This window comes from Phyllobates terribilis, unplaced genomic scaffold, assembly GCF_046119375.1.
Source record: "Phyllobates terribilis strain yellow unplaced genomic scaffold, ASM4611937v1 Scaffold_12__6_contigs__length_324123572, whole genome shotgun sequence".
Classification (NCBI taxonomy): domain Eukaryota; kingdom Metazoa; phylum Chordata; class Amphibia; order Anura; family Dendrobatidae; genus Phyllobates; species Phyllobates terribilis.
The window spans coordinates 15,267,512-15,289,900 of record NW_027362772.1 but is presented as its reverse complement, the minus strand read 5'-3'; the positions used below and the strand labels follow the sequence as shown (position 1 = coordinate 15,289,900).

Below are 22,389 nucleotides of genomic sequence, written 5' to 3'. Positions count from 1 at the left end.
TTAGTATCCCTGCGACAGTCTTCCTCCCAGGTGGCCAGGATTTTACTTCCCTTTTGGCTGCCCCGGTTAGTTGGGCCACCAGGATGCTCACTTTTTGGTCTTCTGTGAGGGGGTACACCTGGAAGAGGCTATCCAGCTTTTCTCTAAAGTCATGCAGGGTATGTGACTCCCCTGAGTACTGGGGTAGCCAGGCTGCTCCCGGGATATAGGGCATGGTGAAGGGCATAACTGCAGCAGCGGTAGCGCTGGCGGGGGTTGAGGCAGTGAAGCTCTCCTCCGTATCCGACATCTTCCTCCCCCCTAGTGGACCGTGGCCTACCTTGCGATGATCCTCTTCCGTAGGCCGCGGCTCCGCAGTGGATCGTCAGGGTTGAGGACCTTCCGTCGCGCTCCTGTGACGTCGGCGTCTGCTGGGCTCCTTCCAGGACCTTACGCAACGTCCGGACGTGAGGCGGGGCTTCAGTTCTCGCGCGCTTTCGGAGTCCACGCCCCTCTTCTTCCTGCGCGGCGTCCTCAAGATGGCGTCCAATGGCGGGAAAACTCCACGGATGGCGGGAAGAAGGTCGAAGATGGCGCCGGATGGCGGGAAAACTTCGCGGATGGCGGGAAGAAGGTAGAAGATGGCGCCGGATGGCGGGAAACCTTCACCACTGGTAAGTTTGAACAGTCTTTGCTTTTCAGGCACGCAGTACCCGGTGGTTGCGGGCACGAAATCCTGCCGACTACGCCAAAGTTGACGCGCCCCTGGGCCTGTGTCGCGCTGCGCTGCGCACGCGGGAGCCTACCCGGAGCCGGATCAGTGGAGGGTTGTAGTCTCGTGGCGGTGACCCGGTCCGTGCCCAGGGAGTCAAACTAGACGGCAGTCTATTAGTAGTAAATAGTTGATGACTACGCCACCCGTTGAGAGCAGCCAGGGAGCTGCTGCTGCAGGGCAGACCGCTGAGGCCGGTGGTAGGATTGTGCAGCGTGATAGTATAACCCCCAACGGGAGGGGTATGGCCTCAGGGCAGCCGACGTGGATGATGGGGGTAGCAGGAACCACTCAGAGACGGTACGGTGTAGTTCAGGGTCTTTACTGGTAACAACGACAGACCCTCCCGGAGTACTTGCTAGCAAACGGGGCCTGGTCAGTCTTTGAGCAGATGGGATCTCCCCTGGCCAGGCGTAGTTGTAGGCCTCCCAAACTGACTGTACTCTTCTGGCTACCTTGCTAGAAGCTGATGTAAGTAACCCACGTCCCTGAGTGTACCGTGTGGTGCTCACCCGTATGGCCGGTGACTCGGGGCCTTCTAATGGCTTCCGCTCCACGATGGCGGTGCTGGTCCCACGCGTGTGACCGTGCCTTCGGGCTTCTGGGCCAGGGGACCTGAAATCCCCTGCCTGACGGATTCTGCTGCTGGGTAGGAGTTAGTCCCCACAGCCTCGGACTCCGGGTCCGGTAAAGAATCTTCTTAGTCAGGGCAAGCTCTGCAGCTGCCAGCCCCTGACTCCTTGTAAGCCTGCTGTTTCCTATGCTGCTTCTTGTCTCCACTCTCCTTGTCTCACTCACCCTGCCTCAGCCCCGGGTTTATACAGGGGAAGTTCTTCCCCTCCCAAGACTGGGCAGGAGGTGTGGCATGCACAGGATCCCTGACCAAAGGACCTCCCACCTGCTCTCAGACATAACATTACATTACTGTGGAAAACCAGACCCCTGGGGTGCCACACATGCACCTGTGCCCACACCTGAGCCTGTACATGAGCTCACACCAGAGCCCACACCTGACTCTCCACCTGAGCCCATACCTAAGCCCGCATCTGAGCCTGTACCTGAGCTAGCACCTGAGCCCCTACCTGAGTCTGCACATGAGCTCACACCTGAGCCCGTACCGGATCTGGCACCTGAGCCCACACCTGAGCTCGTACCTGAGCTGGCACCTGAGCCTGCACTTGAGCGCACATCTGAGCCTGCACCTGAGCCCATACCTGAGACTGCACTTGCGTCCACACCTGAGACCGTACCTGAGCTCGCATCTGAGCCCGCACCTGAGTCTGCACCTGAGCCCACACTTGAGCCTGTACATAAGCTCATGCCTGAGCCTGAACCTGAGCCCACACCTGAGCCTGCAGGGACCCGTCTACAATACGTCATCCATGTAATGTACATGAAATACAGTGTGGCAGTTATTCAATGTTTTCACACTCAGCGCTTGTTGTCAGTGAATAGAGATAATATTGTTTCTGTCCAGTATCACACAGGATAGGATTAGATACACAGCTCAGCAGACAGTATCACACAGGCTAGGATTAGATACACGGCTCAGCAGACAGTATCACACAGGATAGGATTAGATACACAGCTCAGCAGACAGTATCACACAGGATAGGATTAGATACACAGCTCAGCAGTCAGTATAAAATGTTAGGATTAGGTACAGCAGACAGTATCACATCATGTTAGGATTAGGTACAGCAGACAGTATCACATCATGTTAGGATTAGGTACAGCAGACAGTAGACCATGATGAGCGTTGTAGTGCAGTGTACTCCCTTGGCTTAGTAGTGGTAGGTTGCCTCTTTCTCGCTGATCCTTCTCTTTAAATCTTGACCATATGTGCGTAGAGCGCGGCGGTCTCTGCAGGGGCTCCGAGGCCCCTCATCTGACGTCATCGCTGGCTGCAGCTCCTGGGTTTCTGTCGTGCCAAGATCCTCAAGGAAATTTGCTTGTTTTCTCAGAAAATTGGGAAATCGGGTCCAGGCTTAAACGCCAGCGGAGCGTAGGCGGCGAGAAATCTTCTATTGGAGGGAAGAAGATAGGAATGAAGGTCGACCTCCCTCCCGGGCCCCTCATGGGCCTCACAGACAGGGGACATCGGCTGCTCCATCATCCACGTCAATTAGATAACATTTTATTTAAAGGGTTGGGTAAACGGCCTCTACAAAAACATCTGATCACTTACAGGGGTTTTAGAAAAATCCCTGTTCCCTGGCTGTGGTTTGTTTTACTAAAACAAACTGCCCTCTACTCCCCCTCCCCAGGTCCATCACTGTGTCTCCAGCGCTGCTCCCTGTGTCTGTGATTGTCTGCAGTGGTGACATCACGTGTTCAGCACTTTGGCCAATCAGTGACTCAGGCTGAGCCGTTGAGCTCATTGATTGGCTGCAGTGCTGTTGATGTGCCATCACGACTGCAGACAATACGAGACACATAGCAGTAGCAGCAGAGCCTCAATGCTGAACCTGGGGATGGTGGGTGAAACCACTCTCTACTCCTCCCCAGGTCCAGTGCTTAGTCTCCAGTGCTGCTCCCTGTGTCTTTGATTCCCTGCAGTGGTGACAGCACTGCAGCCAATCAGTGAGCTCAGTGGCTCTGGTTGATCCGGTGAGCGCACTGATTGGCTGCAGCGCTGTCAATGTACCGTCACCACTGCAGACAATACGAGACGCACAGCAGCAGCAGAACCTCAACGCCGGACCTGGGGACGGTGAGTGATGCGCATTTTGGTTTAGCAAAACCCTGCACTGACTTCTCACAGCTGAGAATCTGTTACAATGTTTCCTTGCAGACTGTCTTCTGTGGCAGCTCTTCCCTGATGTATCCAAGGTGGATACTTTGTATCCAAACATCTGCTCTCTGTAAACAAGAACGTTCTCCCCGGCCAAAAATCTGGAAACTCTCACCGAATTGTAAAGTTTATTAGCAAGTTCCAGAACTTTTCACAATACACTAATCAAACTTTATTCTGTTTTCAGCACCTCTGCTTGCTGTCAGATCCTTGGTTTACATTTCGAGGTCCTTTATGCCTTTTTAACAGCTGAAGGTTTGTTACACTTGTATCCAGTCCAGATAATCTTCTGCCAATGTCCCTGCCACATAACAGGGATATATGGAAGAAACTGCTCCATCCTCTGTGCATCGCCCCCCTCCAACCAGCAGCTGGATTCTGGGCGGGGGTCCGCACATCAGCCACAGATCAGACCACCCCTACACCTGAGCCTAATCACTGTGCTAGCTGACACTCTCCAGACCCCCGCCGGCTGTCAGTGCATGTAAACATTCATATTTCTACCCCAAGCTTGAAACATTCCGAATTCTGCTCATAGCTAATAGTTAATCTCTCCTGTTCTGATGGTTTGTTACAATGTATCAGGCCAAGTCCAGAATGTTTATCTCACAGAAGATTGTGCAGACTGGATACAATCATCTGCTCTGACTGTTTCATTCACTGTCAGCAAGCAGAGATCTTGTAAACAGGGAGGAATTGAAACAGAAAATATTAGAAAGTTGCAGAATTTTTTCTTATTCTGATGGTTTCGTCATGCCTTCTTCATGTGTTATGTTGTACCCGGGTATTATGGAGCTGTCACTTTAAGTCCTATGTGGTCCTTGTAGGGACAGAGCTTTGGGTTCAGTGGCCGCGCTGGCTTACTGGGGAGCCAAGTCTCCAACGTCTGCTCTTTTTTTCTGTCCTTATTGCTAAAAGTTCCACTAATCTTTCTCCCACAAGCAGCTCCTGGCAGCGCCCCAGCGCCATTTCCTGACAGTGGAATGTTCTGCCGTTCTAGACTTGGCATCAGGAAGTTTTCATAAAACTCCAACGTAAAAGAATAAACAAGAGAAACTTTGGAGAGAGGGACGGAAAAAACACAGGGCAGCGCCAGGCCAGGCCTGCAGAGGGCGCCGGACTGCTGCAACCCAAGTACATGTAAAACTCATGTCTTATTGTGCCCCACAATTCACAACTATCTGTGCCCTACCAGTGCCCAGGACTTAGTGCCCAGTGATACCCCTACTAGCTATGCCCACAGGTAAATACCATGCCTAACCAGTGCCCACTGCTATCCACCAGGTGTGCCCACAGGTATATACCATGCCCTACCACAGCCCAGTGCTATCTACCTGCTGAGCCCACAGGTATATACCATGCCCTACCACAGCCCAGTGCTATCTACCTGCTGAGCCCACAGGTATATACCATGCCCTACCACTGCCCAGTGCTATCCCCCAGCTGAGCCCACAGGTATATACCATGCCCTACCACTGCCCAGTGCTATCCCCCAGCTGAGCCCACAGGTATATACCATGCCCTACCACTACCCAGTGCTATCTACCAGCTGAGCCCACAGGTATATACCATGCCCTACCACTGCCCAGTGCTATCCCCCAGCTGAGCCCACAGGTATATACCATGCCCTACCACTGCCCAGTGCTATCTACCAGCTGAGCCCACAGGTATATACCATGCCCTACCACTACCCAGTGCTATCTACCAGCTGAGCCCACAGGTATATACCATGCCCTACCACTGCCCAGTGCTATCCGCCAGCTGAGCCCACAGGTATATACCATGCCCTACCACTGCCCAGTGCTATCCCCCAGCTGAGCCCAGTTATATAACAAGCCCTACCAGGGCCCAGTGCTATCCCTCAATTGTGGCATCGGGAGGGGCCACAAAAAGACCCCATGACAAATATGACTTGAATGCTCCATCTGCAAGTAGTAATGCGGGAGGGGGAGGGGGCACTGTGACCACTGGTCCCCAGCTGTCCTAAGCCCCTGAGAATGGGTTGCATCCCCTCCCCCAGCCATGACGTGTGAGGAGCCAGAGCGCTGCATCCATCATCTGCAGCTGGTTATGAGCCTCGCTGGTGTTACATGGAGAACGCCCCCGTGTGGTTTGACTGTGGGCCACGGTATTGTCAGCTGTAACTGGATCTCATCATTGGTGGGTCACGTGTCCGGCATCACTGGGCGCCTTTTATCCAGCGTGACACGGGGGTGAGGTGTTTGCAGAATTTTGATGCTGAAAAAGTCAGAATTGAGTGTCCGGATAAATGGGTGTAACTACAATGGGAGCAGGGGTGTAACTACAATGTGAGCAGGGGTCTAACTACAATGGGAGCAGGGGTGTAACTACAATGGGTGCCGGGGTGTAACTACAGTGGGTGCAGGGGTGTAACTACAGTGGGTGCTGGGGTGTAACTACAGAGGGTGCAGTGGTGTAACTACAAAGGGTGCAGGGGTGTAACTACAGTGGGTGCAGGGGTGTCATTTTTTTATGGGTGCAGGGGTGTAGCTACAATGGGTGCAGGGGTGTAACTACAATGGGTGCAGGGGTGTAACTACAATGGGTGCAGGGGTGTAATTTTTTTATGGGTGCAGGGGTGTGACTACAATGGGTGCAGGGGTGTAACTACAATGGGTGCAGGGGTGTAACTACAGTGGGTGCAGGGGTGTCATTTTTTTATGGGTGCAGGGGTGTGACTACAATGGGTGCAGGGGTATAACTACAATGGGTGCAGGGGTGTAACTACAATGGGTGCAGGGGTGTAATTACAATGGGTGCAGGGGTGTAACTACAGTGGGTGCAGGGTTGTGACTACAATGGGTGCAGGGGTGTAACTACAATGGGTGCAGGGGTGTGACTACAATGGGTGCAGGAGTGTAACTACAGTGGGTGCAGGGGTGTCATTTTTTTATGGGTGCAGGGGTGTAACTACAATGGGTGCAGGGGTGTAACTACAATGGGTGCAGGGGTGTAACTACAATGGGAGCAGGGGTGTAACTACAATGGGTACAGGGGTGTAACTACAATGGGTGCAGGGGTGTAACTACAGTTGGTGTAGGGGTGTAACTACAATGGGAGCAGGGGTGTAACTACAATGGGAGCAGGGGTGTAACTACAGTGGGTGCTGGGGTGTAACTACAGTCGGTGTAGGGGTGTTACTACAATGGGTGCAGAGGTGTAACTACAATGGGTGCAGGGGTGTAACTACAATGGGTGCAGGGGTATAACTAAAATGGGTGCAGGGGTGTAACTACAATGGGTGCAGGGGTGTAACTACAATGGGTGCAAAGGTGTAACTACAATGGGTGCAAAGGTGTAACTACAATGGGTGCAAAGGTGTAACTACAATGGGTGCAGGGGTGTAACTACAATGGGTGCAGGGGTGTAACTACAGTGGGTGCTGGGGTGTAACTACAGTCTGTGCAGGGGTGTAACTACAATGGGAGCAGTGGTGTAACTACAGTGGGTGCAGAGGTGTAACTACAATGGGTGCAGGTGTGTAATTATTTTTATGGGTGCAGGGGTGTAACTACAATGGGTGCAGGGTTGTAACTACAATGGGTGCAGGGGTGTGACTACAATGGGTGCGGGGGTGTAACTACAATGGGTGCAGGAGTGTAACTACAGTGGGTGCAGGGGTGTCATTTTTTTATGGGTGCAGGGGTGTGACTACAATGGGTGCAGGGGTGTAACTACAATGGGTGCAGGGGTGTAACTACAATGGATGCAGGGGTGTAATTACAATGGGTGCAGGGGTGTAACTACAATGGGAGCAGGGGTGTAACTACAATGGGTACAGGGGTGTAACTACAATGGGTGCAGGGGTGTAACTACAGTCGGTGTAGGGGTGTAACTACAATGGGAGCAGGGGTGTAACTACAATGGGAGCAGGGGTGTAATTACAATGGGTGCAGGGGTGTAACTACAATGGGTGCAGGGGTGTAACTACAATGGGTGCAGGGGTGTAACTACAATGGGTGCAAAGGTGTAACTACAATGGGTGCAGGGGTGTAACTACAATGGGTGCAGGGGTGTAACTACAGTGGGTGCTGGGGTGTAACTACAGTCTGTGCAGGGGTGTAACTACAATGGGAGCAGTAGTGTAACTACAGTGGGTGCAGAGGTGTAACTACAATGGGTGCAGGTGTGTAATTATTTTTATGGGTGCAGGGGTGTAACTACAATGGGTGCAGGGGTGTAGCTACAATGGGTGCAGGGGTGTAACTACAATGGGTGCAGGGGTGTAACTACAATGGGTGCAGGGGTGTAGCTAGAATGGGAACAGGGGTGTAACTACAATGGGTGCAGGGGTGTAACTACAATGGGTGCAGGGGTGTAACTACAATGGGAGCAGGGGTGTAACTACAGTGGGAGCAGGGGTGTAACTACAATGGGTGCAGGGGTGTAACTACAATGGGTGCAGGGGTGTAACTACAATGGGAGCAGGGGTGTAACTACAGTGGGTGCTGGGGTGTAACTACAGTCTGTGCAGGTGTGTAACTACAATGGGAGCAGTGGTGTAACTACAGTGGGTGCAGAGGTGTAACTACAATGGAAGCAGGGGTGTAACTACAGTGGGTGCAGAGGTGTAACTACAATGGGTGCAGGGGTGTAACTACAGTGGGTGCTGGGGTGTAACTACAGTGGGTGCCAAGGTGTAACTACAATGGAAGCAGGGGTGTAACTACAGTGGGTGCAGAGGTGTAACTACAATGGGAGCAGGGGTGTAACTACAGTGGGAGCAGAGGTGTAACTACAATGGAAGCAGGGGTGTAACTACAGTGGGAGCAGAGGTGTAACTACAATGGGAGCAGGGGTGTAACTACAATGGGAGCAGGGGTGTAACTACAATGGGAGCAGGGGTATAACTACAGTGGGTGCTGGGGTGTAACTACAGTCTGTGCAGGGGTGTAACTACAATGCGAGCAGGGGTGTAACTACAATGGGAGCAGGGGTGTAACTTCAATGGGTGCAGAGGTGTAACTACAATGGGTGCAGGGGTGTAACTACAATGTGAGCAGGGGTTTCAATTGCATCCGGACCCTGGAGCCTAGGGGGCCTGAAAAGTCCCATTGGCCTATAAGAAAAGACAATTACTATTAAAGACTTGCAATAATTGGGGGCCCCACTGGAGGTTTTACATTGGGGCCCATGAGCTTCACTGGGTGGAAGAACAGGGTGACCCTCCGGGGAGTTCTCAGCACGTCCACAGTGGTTGTCACCCACCTTTCCTAGAAGGACAGGGTTTCTTCACAGCCGCTCAGCAGAGACGGTTCCAGGATGATGGTGTAAGAGGCGCGAGTTACCAGCCATCCCGTGGATTTCTTCATCCTCATTCCTGACATTCGACGGTTGTGGCCGCAGAATTGCATCTCCTGCTGCAAATACTTACATCACCGGACACCACATCCACAGCTCTACATGATGGGGGGAGTAGTACTGAGCAGTGTGTCATACATGATGGATAGATATACGGCTCAGCTATACTCTGCATGGAGAAAAGTATGTGCCCCCTCCAGGTGCTTTTCTGCCCTCCATCTACATCCATAGACATTAATATGGAGCAATAACGGCTCCGCTCGTCTGCAAAGGATTTCTACAAGATTTTGGAAGCATCTGTGGGAATTTTTGCCTCTTCATCCAGAAGAGAATTTGTGGGGTCAGACCCTGATGTTGGGGGAGGCTGGGTTCACAATCTCCATTATTGGATGGGGTGGAGGTCCGGGCTGTTTTCCCCTCTCCGTGTCTGTATAGATGTTGAGGGGAACAGTCTTCCCCAAACTGTCCCCATAAAGCTGAAGCTACAATTGTCCAAAATATCTTGTGCTGAAGATTAAGATTTCCCTTTATTGAAACTAAGGGCCCAATGCCGACCCCTGATAACAGCCCATAGCATTATCCCCCTCTACCATCTGTACAGCGGGCACAATGCAGTCAGGGGGTAACATCCTCCTGGAATCACCAAACCCAGACTCCTCCATCAGACGCAGATAGAAAAGAGCGATCCATCACTGCACAGAACACGTCTCCTCCAGAGTCCAGTAGTGGCGGCTTTACACCACTCCATCTGACGCTCGGCATTGTGCTTGGTGATGTACGGCTGCATGCAGCACCCGGTGGGGGCACAGAGCTTGTGCTTATCTCAGAGGAGGTCTGGGCTCTGCAGTTATGGGGTGGTCACTTTTCTGTCCTCTGCTCCTCAGCACGCGACCCCCCGCTCAGTAACGTTACGGGGTCTCCGCTTCGTGGCTCAGTTCCTGCGGCTCCTTCCATTTCTGAATATTATCACTCACGGGTGATGAGGGAAGATTTAGGTGCTTTGGTGTATATCACACATGATAAGATTAGATACTGTGACTTGGCCGTTATTCTGTTGCTCTCTGGTTTCCCATTGACTGTAGATATAATATCAGATCTATTTTGCGGATAATTCAGCTCTGCACCCAGATTAGTGGCGCCTGCTCCCAGCGTCCTCATCTGATCTCCCAATATGATTTCATTACTGTCTTGGAGGCTCTACAAACAGCAGCCTCAATCTCAGCTTCCTGGATTTCATAGGCTATAAGCCGAGAGTCTGTCTACAGGAGGGCGCCTCTGCCATCTAGTGGCGATTTACAAGTACTGCAGCACAACTGCTCAAACACATCAAACATCCATGTACTGTTTCTTTAAGAATTCTTTTTTTATTGCAATGATTGGGCAGATTCCCACATAAAGAGTCAATAGATAATCTATGTACATTATAATATAATACACAGGGGCGGCCATCATTCTCTGTACAGTATAAAAATGTAAAAAAAAAAGTTTATATTGGGTTCATCTAGAAATGAATGGTTCTTCAAACAGCTGACAATTTGTTACAATGTATCAGCACAGGGAAGAGCCAGGAGCTCAGGGCAATTGAGAGAATTGAGGTTTGAGGGTCCTCTACACTGATACATTGTAACTAACCTCACATCTCTCACTTGTCCTGAACCCCATGCTCCCGGCTCTTACCTGTGCTTATACATTGTAACAAACCCTCAGAAATGGGAAGTATTCATCTTATTCATTGAGAGCAAGCGGAAATCATGAAAATGATGAGGGATTAAAAAATAAAAGTCTATTAGGAAGTTGCAAAACTTTTCACTATGTAAAACTGAGCTATCCCTTTAATTGCTCTCTTCCATAGGGGGCAGCGGGAAATGAATTACGGGGGAGGTACAAAATTAGGGGATGTGCAAAGAGTGAAGACTGTGTCATAATTAATGCATTGGTAATTAATATTATAAGCAGCTGTGATTGATATTAGGAGGGGGTGTGACTGCATAGCTGCCATATTCACAGGGGTCCATCATATTTACAAAGGGGGCTTCTGAAATTTAAAGGGCTACTGCATCAAACTACACATCCTGATAACTGTCCTCAGTGGGGAGGTGACTTCTATCGATTTCCAAAATCAATGGTGGTAGTGCAAGTCTGGGTGCTCCACAGAGCGTCGTGGCACCGTCAATTTTGGAATCAGCAAGGGTTAAATTTCTCAGATAAAATTGATGCATTTCCCCTTTAAAACTGAAGCCGGGAAGATGCTGGGAGTTGTAGTAGACGTATACAGTGCAGAGTCCTCACAGCGAGGTGATGAGGTTCTGGTTCATCATCTTCTGCACCATCCATAGGAAGAGGTCGTGCGTCAGGCGTCGATGCCGGAAACGTTCACCACGAGATTCTTATCTGCCGTCTGCTTCCTGCAAGAAAATCACCATTATTACACATCAGCTCACAGCTTATAAGTACGAGGAATTCACGTATTACACTCCAGAGCCGCAATCACAATTCTGCTGCATCTTACTAGAAATAATCAATAAGCTAAAACGAACAAATCCCCTGTAATACTGCAGAGGAGAAAACAAACACCGTACAATATAAAGAGAACATGACCAGAGAAAGCTCCGCACAGCATGGAACCCAGGATCAGTAATGTAATGTATGTACACAGTGACTGCACCAGCAGAATAGTGAGTGCAGCTCTGGAGTATAATACAGGATGTAACTCAGGATCAGTAATGTAATGTATGTACACAGTGACTACACCAGCAGAATAGTGAGTGCAGCTCTGGAGTATAATACAGGATGTAACTCAGGATCAGTAATATAATGTATGTACACAGTGACTGCACCAGCAGAATAGTGAGTGCAGCTCTGGAGTATAATACAGGATGTAACTCAGGATCAGTAATGTAATGTATGTACACAGTGACTACACCAGCAGAATAGTGAGTGCAGCTCTGGAGTATAATACAGGATGTAACTCAGGATCAGTAATATAATGTATGTACACAGTGACTGCACCAGCAGAATAGTGAGTGCAGCTCTGGAGTATAATACAGGATGTAACTCAGGATCAGTAATGTAATGTATGTACACAGTGACTGCACCAGCAGAATAGTGAGTGCAGCTCTGGAGTATAATACAGGATGTAACTCAGGATCAGTAATGTAATGTATGTACACAGTGACTGCACCAGCAGAATAGTGAGTGCAGCTCTGGAGTATAATACAGGATGTAACTCAGGATCAGTAATGTAATGTATGTACACAGTGACTGCACCAGCAGAATAGTGAATGCAGCTCTGGAGTATAATACAGGATGTAACCCAGGATCAGTAATGTAATGTATGTACACAGTGACTGCACCAGCAGAATAGTGAGTGCAGCTCTGGAGTATAATACAGGATGTAACTCAGGATCAGTAATGTAATGTATGTACACAGTGACTGCGCCAGCAGAATAGTGAGTGCAGCTCTGGAGTATAATACAGGATGTAACTCAGGATCAGTAATGTAATGTATGTACACAGTGACTGCACAAGCAGAATAGTGAGTGCAGCTCTGGAGTATAATACAGGATGTAACTCAGGATCAGTAATGTAATGTATGTACACAGTGACTGCACCAGCAGAATAGTGAGTGCAGCTCTGGAGTATAATACAGTATGTAATTCAGGATCAGTACGGGATAAGTAACGTAATGTATGTACACGGTGACTACACCAGCAGAATAGTGAGTGCAGCTCTGGAGTATAATACAGGATGTAACTCAGGATCAGTACGGGATAAGTAACGTAATGTATGTACACGGTGACTACACCAGCAGAATAGTGAGTGCAGCTCTGGAGTATAATACAGGATGTAACTCAGGATCAGTAATGTAATGTATGTGCAGAGTGACTACACCAGCAGAATAGTGAGTGCAGCTCTGGAGTATAATACAGGATGTAACTCAGGATCAGTAATGTAATGTATGTGCACAGTGACTGCACCAGCAGAACAGTGAGTGCAGCTCTGGAGTATAATACAGGATGTAACTCAGGATCAGTAATGTAATGTATGTGCACAGTGACTGCACCAGCAGAACAGTGAGTGCAGCTCTGGAGCATAGTACAGGATGTAACTCAGGATCAGTAATGTAATGTATGTGCACAGTGACTGCACCAGCAGAACAGTGAGTGCAGCTCTGGAGTATAATACAGGATGTAACTCAGGATCAGTAATGTATGTACACAGTGACTGCACCAGCATAATAGTGAGTGCAGCTCTGGAGTATAATACAGGATGTAACTCAGGATCAGTAATGTAATGTATGTGCACAGTGACTACACCAGCAGAATAGTGAGTGCAGCTCTGGAGTATAATACAGGATGTAACTCAGGATCAGTAATGTAATGTATGTGCACAGTGACTGCACCAGCAGAACAGTGAGTGCAGCTCTGGAGTATAATACAGGATGTAACTCAGGATCAGTAATGTAATGTATGTGCACAGTGACTGCACCAGCAGAACAGTGAGTGCAGCTCTGGAGCATAGTACAGGATGTAACTCAGGATCAGTAATGTAATGTATGTACACAGTGACTGCACCAGCAGCATAGTGAGTGCAGCTCTGGAGTATAATACAGGATGTAACTCAGGATCAGTATTGTATGTACACAGTGACTGCACCAGCAGAATAGTGAGTGCAGCTCTGGAGTATAATACAGGATGTAACTCGGGATCAGTAAGGTAATGTATGTACACAGTGACTGCACCAGCAGAATAGTGAGTGCAGCTCTGGAGTATTATACAGGATGCAACTCAGGATCAGTAATGTAATGTATGTACACAGTGACTGCACCAGCAGAATAGTGAGTGCAGCTCTGGAGGATAATACAAGATGTAACTCAGGATCAGTAATGTAATGTATGTACACAGTGACTGCACCAGCAGAAGAGTGAGTGCAGCTCTGGAGGATAATACAGGATGTAACTCAGGATCAGTAATGTATGTACACAGTGACTGCACCAGCAGAATAGTGAGTGCAGCTCTGGAGTATAATACAGGATGTAACTCAGGATCAGTAATGTAATGTATGTACACAGTGACTGCACCAGCAGAATAGTGAGTGCAGCTCTGGAGTATAATACAGGATGTAACTCAGGATCAGTAATGTAATGTATGTACACAGTGACTGCACCAGCAGAAGAGTGAGTGCAGCTCTGGAGGATAATACAGGATGTAACTCAGGATCAGTAATGTATGTACACAGTGACTGCACCAGCAGAATAGTGAGTGCAGCTCTGGAGTATAATACAGGATGTAACTCAGGATCAGTAATGTAATGTATGTACACAGTGACTGCCCCAGCAGAATAGTGAGTGCAGCTCTGCAGTATAATACAGGAGATAACTCAGGATCAGTAATGTAATGTATGTACACAGTGACTGCACCAGCAGAATAGTGAGTGCAGCTCTGGAGTATAATGCAGGATGTAACTCAGGATCAGTAATGTAATGTATGTACACAGTGACTGCACCAGCAGAATAGTGAGTGCAGCTCTGGAGTATAATACAGGATGTAACTCAGGATCAGTAATGTAACGTATGTACACAGTGACTCTACCAGCAGAATAGTGAGTGCAGCTCTGGAGCATAATACAGGATGTAACTCAGGATCAGTAATGTAATGTATGTGCACAGTGACTGCACCAGCAGAATTGTGAGTGCAGCTCTGGAGTATAATACAGGATGTAACTCAGGATCAGTATTGTAATGTATGTACACAGTGACTGCACCAGCAGAATAGTGAGTGCAGCTCTGGAGTATAATACAGGATGTAACTCAGGATCAGTAATGTAATGTATGTACACAGTGACTGCACCAGCAGAATAGTGAGTGCAGATCTGAAGTATAATACAGGATGTAACTCAGGATCAGTAATGTAATGTATGTGCACAGTGACTGCACCAGCAGAATAGTGAGTGCAGCTCTGGAGTATAATATAGGATGTAACTCAGGATCAGTAATGTAATGTATGTACACAGTGACTGCACCAGCAGAATAGTGAGTGCAGCTCTGGAGTATAATGCAGGATGTAACTCAGGATCAGTAATGTAATGTATGCACAGTGACTGCACCAGCAGAATAGTGAGTGCAGCTCTGGAGTATAATACAGGATGTAACTCAGGATCAGTAATGTAATGTACGTACACAGTGACTGCCCCAGCAGAATAGTGAGTGCAGCTCTGGAGCATAGTACAGGATGTAACTCAGGATCAGTAATGTAATGTATGTACACAGTGACTGCACCAGCAGAATAGTGAGTGCAGCTCTGGAGTATAATATAGGATGTAACTCAGGATCAGTAATGTAATGTATGTACACAGTGACTGCACCAGCAGAAGAGTGAGTGCAGCTCTGGAGGATAATACAGGATGTAACTCAGGATCAGTAATGTATGTACACAGTGACTGCACCAGCAGAATAGTGAGTGCAGCTCTGGAGTATAATACAGGATGTAACTCAGGATCAGTAATGTAATGTATGTACACAGTGACTGCCCCAGCAGAATAGTGAGTGCAGCTCTGGAGTATAATACAGGAGATAACTCAGGATCAGTAATGTAATGTATGTACACAGTGACTGCACCAGCAGAATAGTGAGTGCAGCTCTGGAGTATAATGCAGGATGTAACTCAGGATCAGTAATGTAATGTATGTGCACAGTGACTGCACCAGCAGAATAGTGAGTGCAGCTCTGGAGTATAATATAGGATGTAACTCAGGATCAGTAATGTAATGTATGTACACAGTGACTGCACCAGCAGAATAGTGAGTGCAGCTCTGGAGTATAATGCAGGATGTAACTCAGGATCAGTAATGTAATGTATGCACAGTGACTGCACCAGCAGAATAGTGAGTGCAGCTCTGGAGTATAATGCAGGATGTAACTCAGGATCAGTAATGTAATGTATGTGCACAGTGACTGCACCAGCAGAATAGTGAGCGCAGCTCTGGAGTATAATACAGGATGTAACTCAGGATCAGTAATGTAATGTATGTACACAGTGACTGCACCAGCAGAACAGTGAGTGCAGCTCTGGAGTATAATACAGGATGTAACTCAGGATCAGTAATGTAATGTATGTGCACAGTGACTGCACCAGCAGAATAGTGAGTGCAGCTCTGGAGTATAATATAGGATGTAACTCAGGATCAGTAATGTAATGTATGTACACAGTGACTGCACCAGCAGAATAGTGAGTGCAGCTCTGGAGTATAATGCAGGATGTAACTCAGGATCAGTAATGTAATGTATGCACAGTGACTGCACCAGCAGAATAGTGAGTGCAGCTCTGGAGTATAATGCAGGATGTAACTCAGGATCAGTAATGTAATGTATGTGCACAGTGACTGCACCAGCAGAATAGTGAGCGCAGCTCTGGAGTATAATACAGGATGTAACTCAGGATCAGTAATGTAATGTATGTACACAGTGACTGCACCAGCAGAACAGTGAGTGCAGCTCTGGAGTATAATACAGGATGTAACTCAGGATCAGTAATGTAATGTATGTACACAGTGACTGCACCAGCAGAATAGTGAGCGCAGCTCTGGAGTATAATACAGGATGTAACTCAGGATCAGTAATGTAATGTATGCACACAGTGACTGCACCAGCAGAATAGTGAGTGCAGCTCTGGAGTATAATACAGGATGTAACTCAGGATCAGTAATGTAATGTATGTACACAGCGACTGCACCAGCAGAAGAGTGAGTGCAGCTCTGGAGTATAATACAGGAGGTAACTCAGGATCAGTAATGTAATGTATGTGCACAGTGACTGCACCAGCAGAATAGTGAGTGCAGCTCTGGAGTATAGAACAGGATGTAACTCAGGATCAGTAATGTAATGTATGTACACAGTGACTGCACCAGCAGAATAGTGAGTGCAGCTCTGGAGTATAATACAGGAGGTAACTCAGGATCAGTAATCTAATGTATGTACACAGTGACTGCACCAGCAGAATAGTGAGTGCAGCTCTGGAGTATAATACAGGATGTAACTCAGGATCAGTAATGTAATGTATGTGCACAGTGACTGCACCAGCAGAATAGTGAGTGCAGCTCTGGAGTATAATACAGGATGTAATTCAGGATCAGTACAGGGTCAGTAATGTATATGCACAGTGACTGCACCAGCAGATTAGTGAGTGCAGCTCTGGAGTATAATACAGGATGTAACTCAGGATCAGTAATGTAATGTATGTGCACAGTGACTGCACCAGCAGAATAGTGAGTGCAGCTCTGGAGCATAATACAGGATGTAACTCAGGATCAGTAATGTATGTGCACAGTGACTGCACCAGCAGAATAGTGAGTGCAGCTCTGGAGTATAATACAGGAGGTAACTCAGGATCAGTAATGTAATGTATGTACACAGAGACTGCACCAGCAGAATAGTGAGTGCAGCTCTGGAGTATAATACAGGATGCAACTCAGGATCAGTAATGTAATGTATGTATACAGTGACTGCACCAGCAGAATGGTGAGTGCAGCTCTGGAATATAATATAGGATGTAACTCAGGATCAGTAATGTAATGTATGTACACAGTGACTGCACCAGCAGAATAGTGAGTGCAGCTCTGGAGTGTAATACAGGATGTAACTCAGGATCAGTAATGTAATGTATGTACACAGTGACTGTACCAGCAGAATAGTGAGTGCAGCTCTGGAGTATAATACAGGATGTAACTCAGGATCAGTAATGTAATGTATGTACACAGTAACTGCACCAGCAGAAGAGTGAGTGCAGCTCTGGAGTATAATACAGGATGTAACTCAGGATCAGTAATGTAATGTATGTACACAGTGACTGCACCAGCAGAATAGTGAGTGCAGCTCTGGAGTATAATACAGGATGTAACTCAGGATCAGTAATGTAATGTATGTACACAGTGACTGCACCAGCAGAAGAGTGAGTGCAGCTCTGGAGTATAATACATGATGTAACTCAGGATCAGTAATGTAACGTATGTACACAGTGACTGCACCAGCAGAATAGTGAGTGCAGCTCTAGAGTATAATACAGGATGTAACTCAGGATCAGTAATGTAACGTATGTACACAGTGACTGCACCAGCAGAATAGTGAGTGCAGCTCTGGAGTATAATACAGGATGTAACTCAGGATCAGTAATGTAATGTATGTACACAGTGACTGCACCAGCAGAATAGTGAGTGCAGCTCTGGAGTATAATAAAGGATGTAACTCAGGATCAGTAATGTAATGTATGTACACAGTGACTGCACCAGCAGAATAGTGAGTGCAGCTCTGGAGTATAATACAGGATGTAACTCAGGATCACTAATGTAATGTATGTACACAGTGACTGCACCAGCAGAATAGTGAGTGCAGCTCTGGAGTATAATACAGGAGGTAACTCAGGATCAGTAATGTAATGTATGTTCACAATGACTGCACCAGCAGAATAGTGAGTGCAGCTCTGGAGTATAATACAGGATGTAACTCAGGATCAGTAATGTAACGTATGTACACAGTGACTGCACCAGCCGAATAGTGAGTGCAGCTCTGGAGTATAATACAGGATGTAACTCAGGATCAGTAATGTAATGTATGTACACAGTGACTGCACCAGCAGAATAGTGAGTCCAGCTCTGGGGTATAATACAGGATATAACTCAAGATCAGTAATGTAATGTATGTACATAGTGACTGCACCAGCAGAATAGTGAGTGCAGCTCTGGGGTATAATACAGGATGTAACTCAGGATCAGTAATGTAATGTATGTACACAGTGACTGCACCAGCAGAATAGTGAGTGCAGCTCTGGAGTATAATACAGGATGTAACTCAGGATCAGTAATGTAATGTATGTACACAGTGACTGCACCAGCAGAATAGTGAGTGCAGCTCTGGGGTATAATACGGGATGTAACTCAGGATCAGTAATGTAATGTATGTAGACAGTGACTGCACCAGCAGAATAGTGAGTGCAGCTCTGGAGTATAATACAGGATGTAACTCAGGATCAGTAATAAAATGTATGTACACAGTGACTGCACCAGCAGAATAGTGAGTGCAGCTCTGGAGTATAATACAGGAGGTAACTCAGGATCAGTACAGCATCAGTAATGTAATGTATGTACACAGTGACTGCACCAGCAGAATAGTGAGTGCAGCTCTGGAGTATAATACAGGATGTAACTCAGGATCAGTAATGTAATGTATGTACACAGTGACTGCACCAGCAGAATAGTGAGTGCAGCTCTGGAGTATAATACAGGATGTAACTCAGGATCAGTAATGTAATGTATGTACACAGTGACTGCACCAGCAGAATAGTGAGTGCAGCTCTGGAGAATAATACAGGAGGTAACTCAGGATCAGTAATGTAATGTATGTACACAGTGACTGCACCTGCAGAACAGTGAGTGCAGCTCTGGAGTATAATACAGGATGTAACTCAGGATCAGTAATGTAATGTATGTATACAGTGACTGCACCAGCAGAATAGTGAGTGCAGCTCTGGAGTATAATACGGGATGTAACTCAGGATCAGTAATGTAATGTATGTACACAGTGACTGCACCTGCAGAATAGTGAGTGCAGCTCTGGAGTATAATACAGGATGTAACTCAGGATCAGTAATGTAATGTATGTACACAGTGACTGCACCAGCAGAATAGTGAGTGCAGCTCTGGAGTATAATACGGGATGTAACTCAGGATCAGTAATGTAATGTATGTACACAGTGACTGCACCAGCAGAATAGTGAGTGCAGCTCTGGAGTATAATACAGGATGTAACTCAGGATCAGTAATGTAATGTATGTACATAGTCACTGCACAAGCAGAATAGTGATTTCAGCTCTGGAGTATAATACGGGATATAACTCAGGATCAGTAATGTAATGTATGTACACAATGACTGCACCAGCAGAATAGTGAGTGCAGCTCTGGAGTATAATACAGGACGTAACTCAGGATCAGTAATGTAATGTATGTACATAGTGACTGCACAAGCAGAATAGTGAGTGCAGCTGTGGAGCATAATACGGGATATAACTCAGGATCAGTAATGTAATGTATGTACACCATGACTGCACCAGCAGAATAGTGAGTGCAGCTCTGGATATAATACAGGATGTAACTCAGGATCAGTAATGTAATGTATGTACACAGTGACTGCACCAGCAGAATAGTGAGTGCAGCTCTGGAGTATAATACAGGATGTAACTCAGGATCAGTAATGTAATATATGTACACAGTGACTGCACAAGCAAAATAGTGAGTGCAGCTCTGGAGTATAATACAGGATGTAACTCAGGATCAGTAATGTAATGTATGTACACAGTGACTGTACCAGCAGAATAGTGAGTGCAGCTCTGAAGTATAATACAGGATGTAACTCAGGATCAGTAATGTAATGTATGTACACAATGACTGCACAAGCAGAATAGTGAGTGCAGCTCTGGAGTATAATACAGGATGTATCTCAGGATCAGTAATGTAATGTATGTACACAGTGACTGCACCAGCAGAATAGTGAGTGCAGCTCTGGAGTATAATACAGGATGTAACTCAGGATCAGTAATGTAACGTATGTACACAGTGACTGCACCAGCAGAATAGTGAGTGCAGCTCTGGGGTATAATACAGGATGTAACTCAGGATCAGTAATGTAATGTATGTACACAGTGACTGCACCAGCAGAATAGTGAGTGCAGCTCTGGAGTATAATACAGGATGTAACTCAGGATCAGTAATGTAATGTATGTACACAGTGACTGCACCAGCAGAATAGTGAGTGCAGCTCTGGAGTATAATACAGGATGTAACTCAGGATCAGTAATGTAATGTATGTGCATAGTGACTGCACCAGCAGAATAGTGAGTGCAGCTCTGGGGTATAATACAGGATGTAACTCAGGATCAGTAATGTAATGTATGTGCACAGTGACTGCACCAGCAGAATAGTGAGTGCAGCTCTGGAGTATAATACAGGATGTAACTCAGGATCAGTAATGTAATGTATGTACACAGTGACTGCACCAGCAGAAGAGTGAGTGCAGCTCTTGAGTATAATACAGGATGTAACTCAGGATCAGTAATGTAATGTATGTACACAGTGACTGCACCAGCAGAATAGTGAGTGCAGGTCTGGAGTATAATACGGGATGTAACTCAGGATTAGTAATGTAATGTATGTACATAGTGACTGCACCAGCAGAATAGTGAGTGCAGCTCTGGAGTATAATACAGGATGTAACTCAGGATCAGTAATGTAATGTATGTACACAGTGACTGCACCAGCAGAATAGTGATTTCAGCTCTGGAGTATAATACGGGATATAACTCAGGATCAGTAATGTAATGTATGTACACAATGACTGCACCAGCAGAATAGTGAGTGCAGCTCTGGAGTATAATACAGGACGTAACTCAGGATCAGTAATGTAATGTATGTACATAGTGACTGCACCAGCAGAAGAGTGAGTGCAGCTCTTGAGTATAATACAGGATGTAACTCAGGATCAGTAATGTAATGTATGTACACAGTGACTGCACCAGCAGAATAGTGAGTGCAGGTCTGGAGTATAATACGGGATGTAACTCAGGATTAGTAATGTAATGTATGTACATAGTGACTGCACCAGCAGAATAGTGAGTGCAGCTCTGGAGTATAATACAGGATGTAACTCAGGATCAGTAATGTAATGTATGTACATAGTCACTGCACAAGCAGAATAGTGATTTCAGCTCTGGAGTATAATACGGGATATAACTCAGGATCAGTAATGTAATGTATGTACACAATGACTGCACCAGCAGAATAGTGAGTGCAGCTCTGGAGTATAATACAGGACGTAACTCAGGATCAGTAATGTAATGTATGTACATAGTGACTGCACCAGCAGAAGAGTGAGTGCAGCTCTTGAGTATAATACAGGATGTAACTCAAGATCAGTAATGTAATGTATGTACACAGTGACTGCACCAGCAGAATAGTGAGTGCAGCTCTGGAGTATAATACAGGATGTAGCTCAGGATCAGTACAGCATCAGTAATGTAATGTATGTATACTGTGACTGCACCAGCAGAATAGTGAGTGCAGCTCTGGGGTATAATACAGGATGTAACTCAGGATCAGTAATGTAATGTATGTACATAGTGACTGCACCAGCAGAATAGTGAGGGCAGCTCGGGAGTATAATACTTGATGTAACTCAGGATTAGTAATGTAATGTATGTACACAGTGACTGCACCAGCAGAATAGTGAGCGCAGCTCTGGAGTATAATACGGAATGTAACTCAGGATTAGTAATGTATGTACACAGTGACTGCACCAGCAGAATAGTGAGTGCAGCTCTGGAGTATAATACAGGATGTAACTCAGGATCAGTAACGTAATGTATGTACACAGTGACTGCACCAGCAGAATAGTGAGTGCAGCTCTGGGGTATAATACGGGATGTAACTCAGGATCAGTAATGTAATGTATGTAGACAGTGACTGCACCAGCAGAATAGTG

General features: G+C 46.8%; 1 protein-coding gene across 1 annotated transcript in view; it reads right to left on the bottom strand.

The window, feature by feature from the left end:
• Positions 1-11,217: 11,217 nt before the first annotated feature.
• LOC141172910 (neural cell adhesion molecule 1-like) overlaps positions 11,218-22,389 on the bottom strand; it is a 29,685-nt gene continuing 18,513 nt past the window's right edge. The window contains exon 7 of the mRNA XM_073657528.1: positions 11,218-11,272. Coding sequence (XP_073513629.1) covers positions 11,218-11,272 — 55 coding nt within the window. The remainder of the gene's footprint in view (positions 11,273-22,389) is intronic.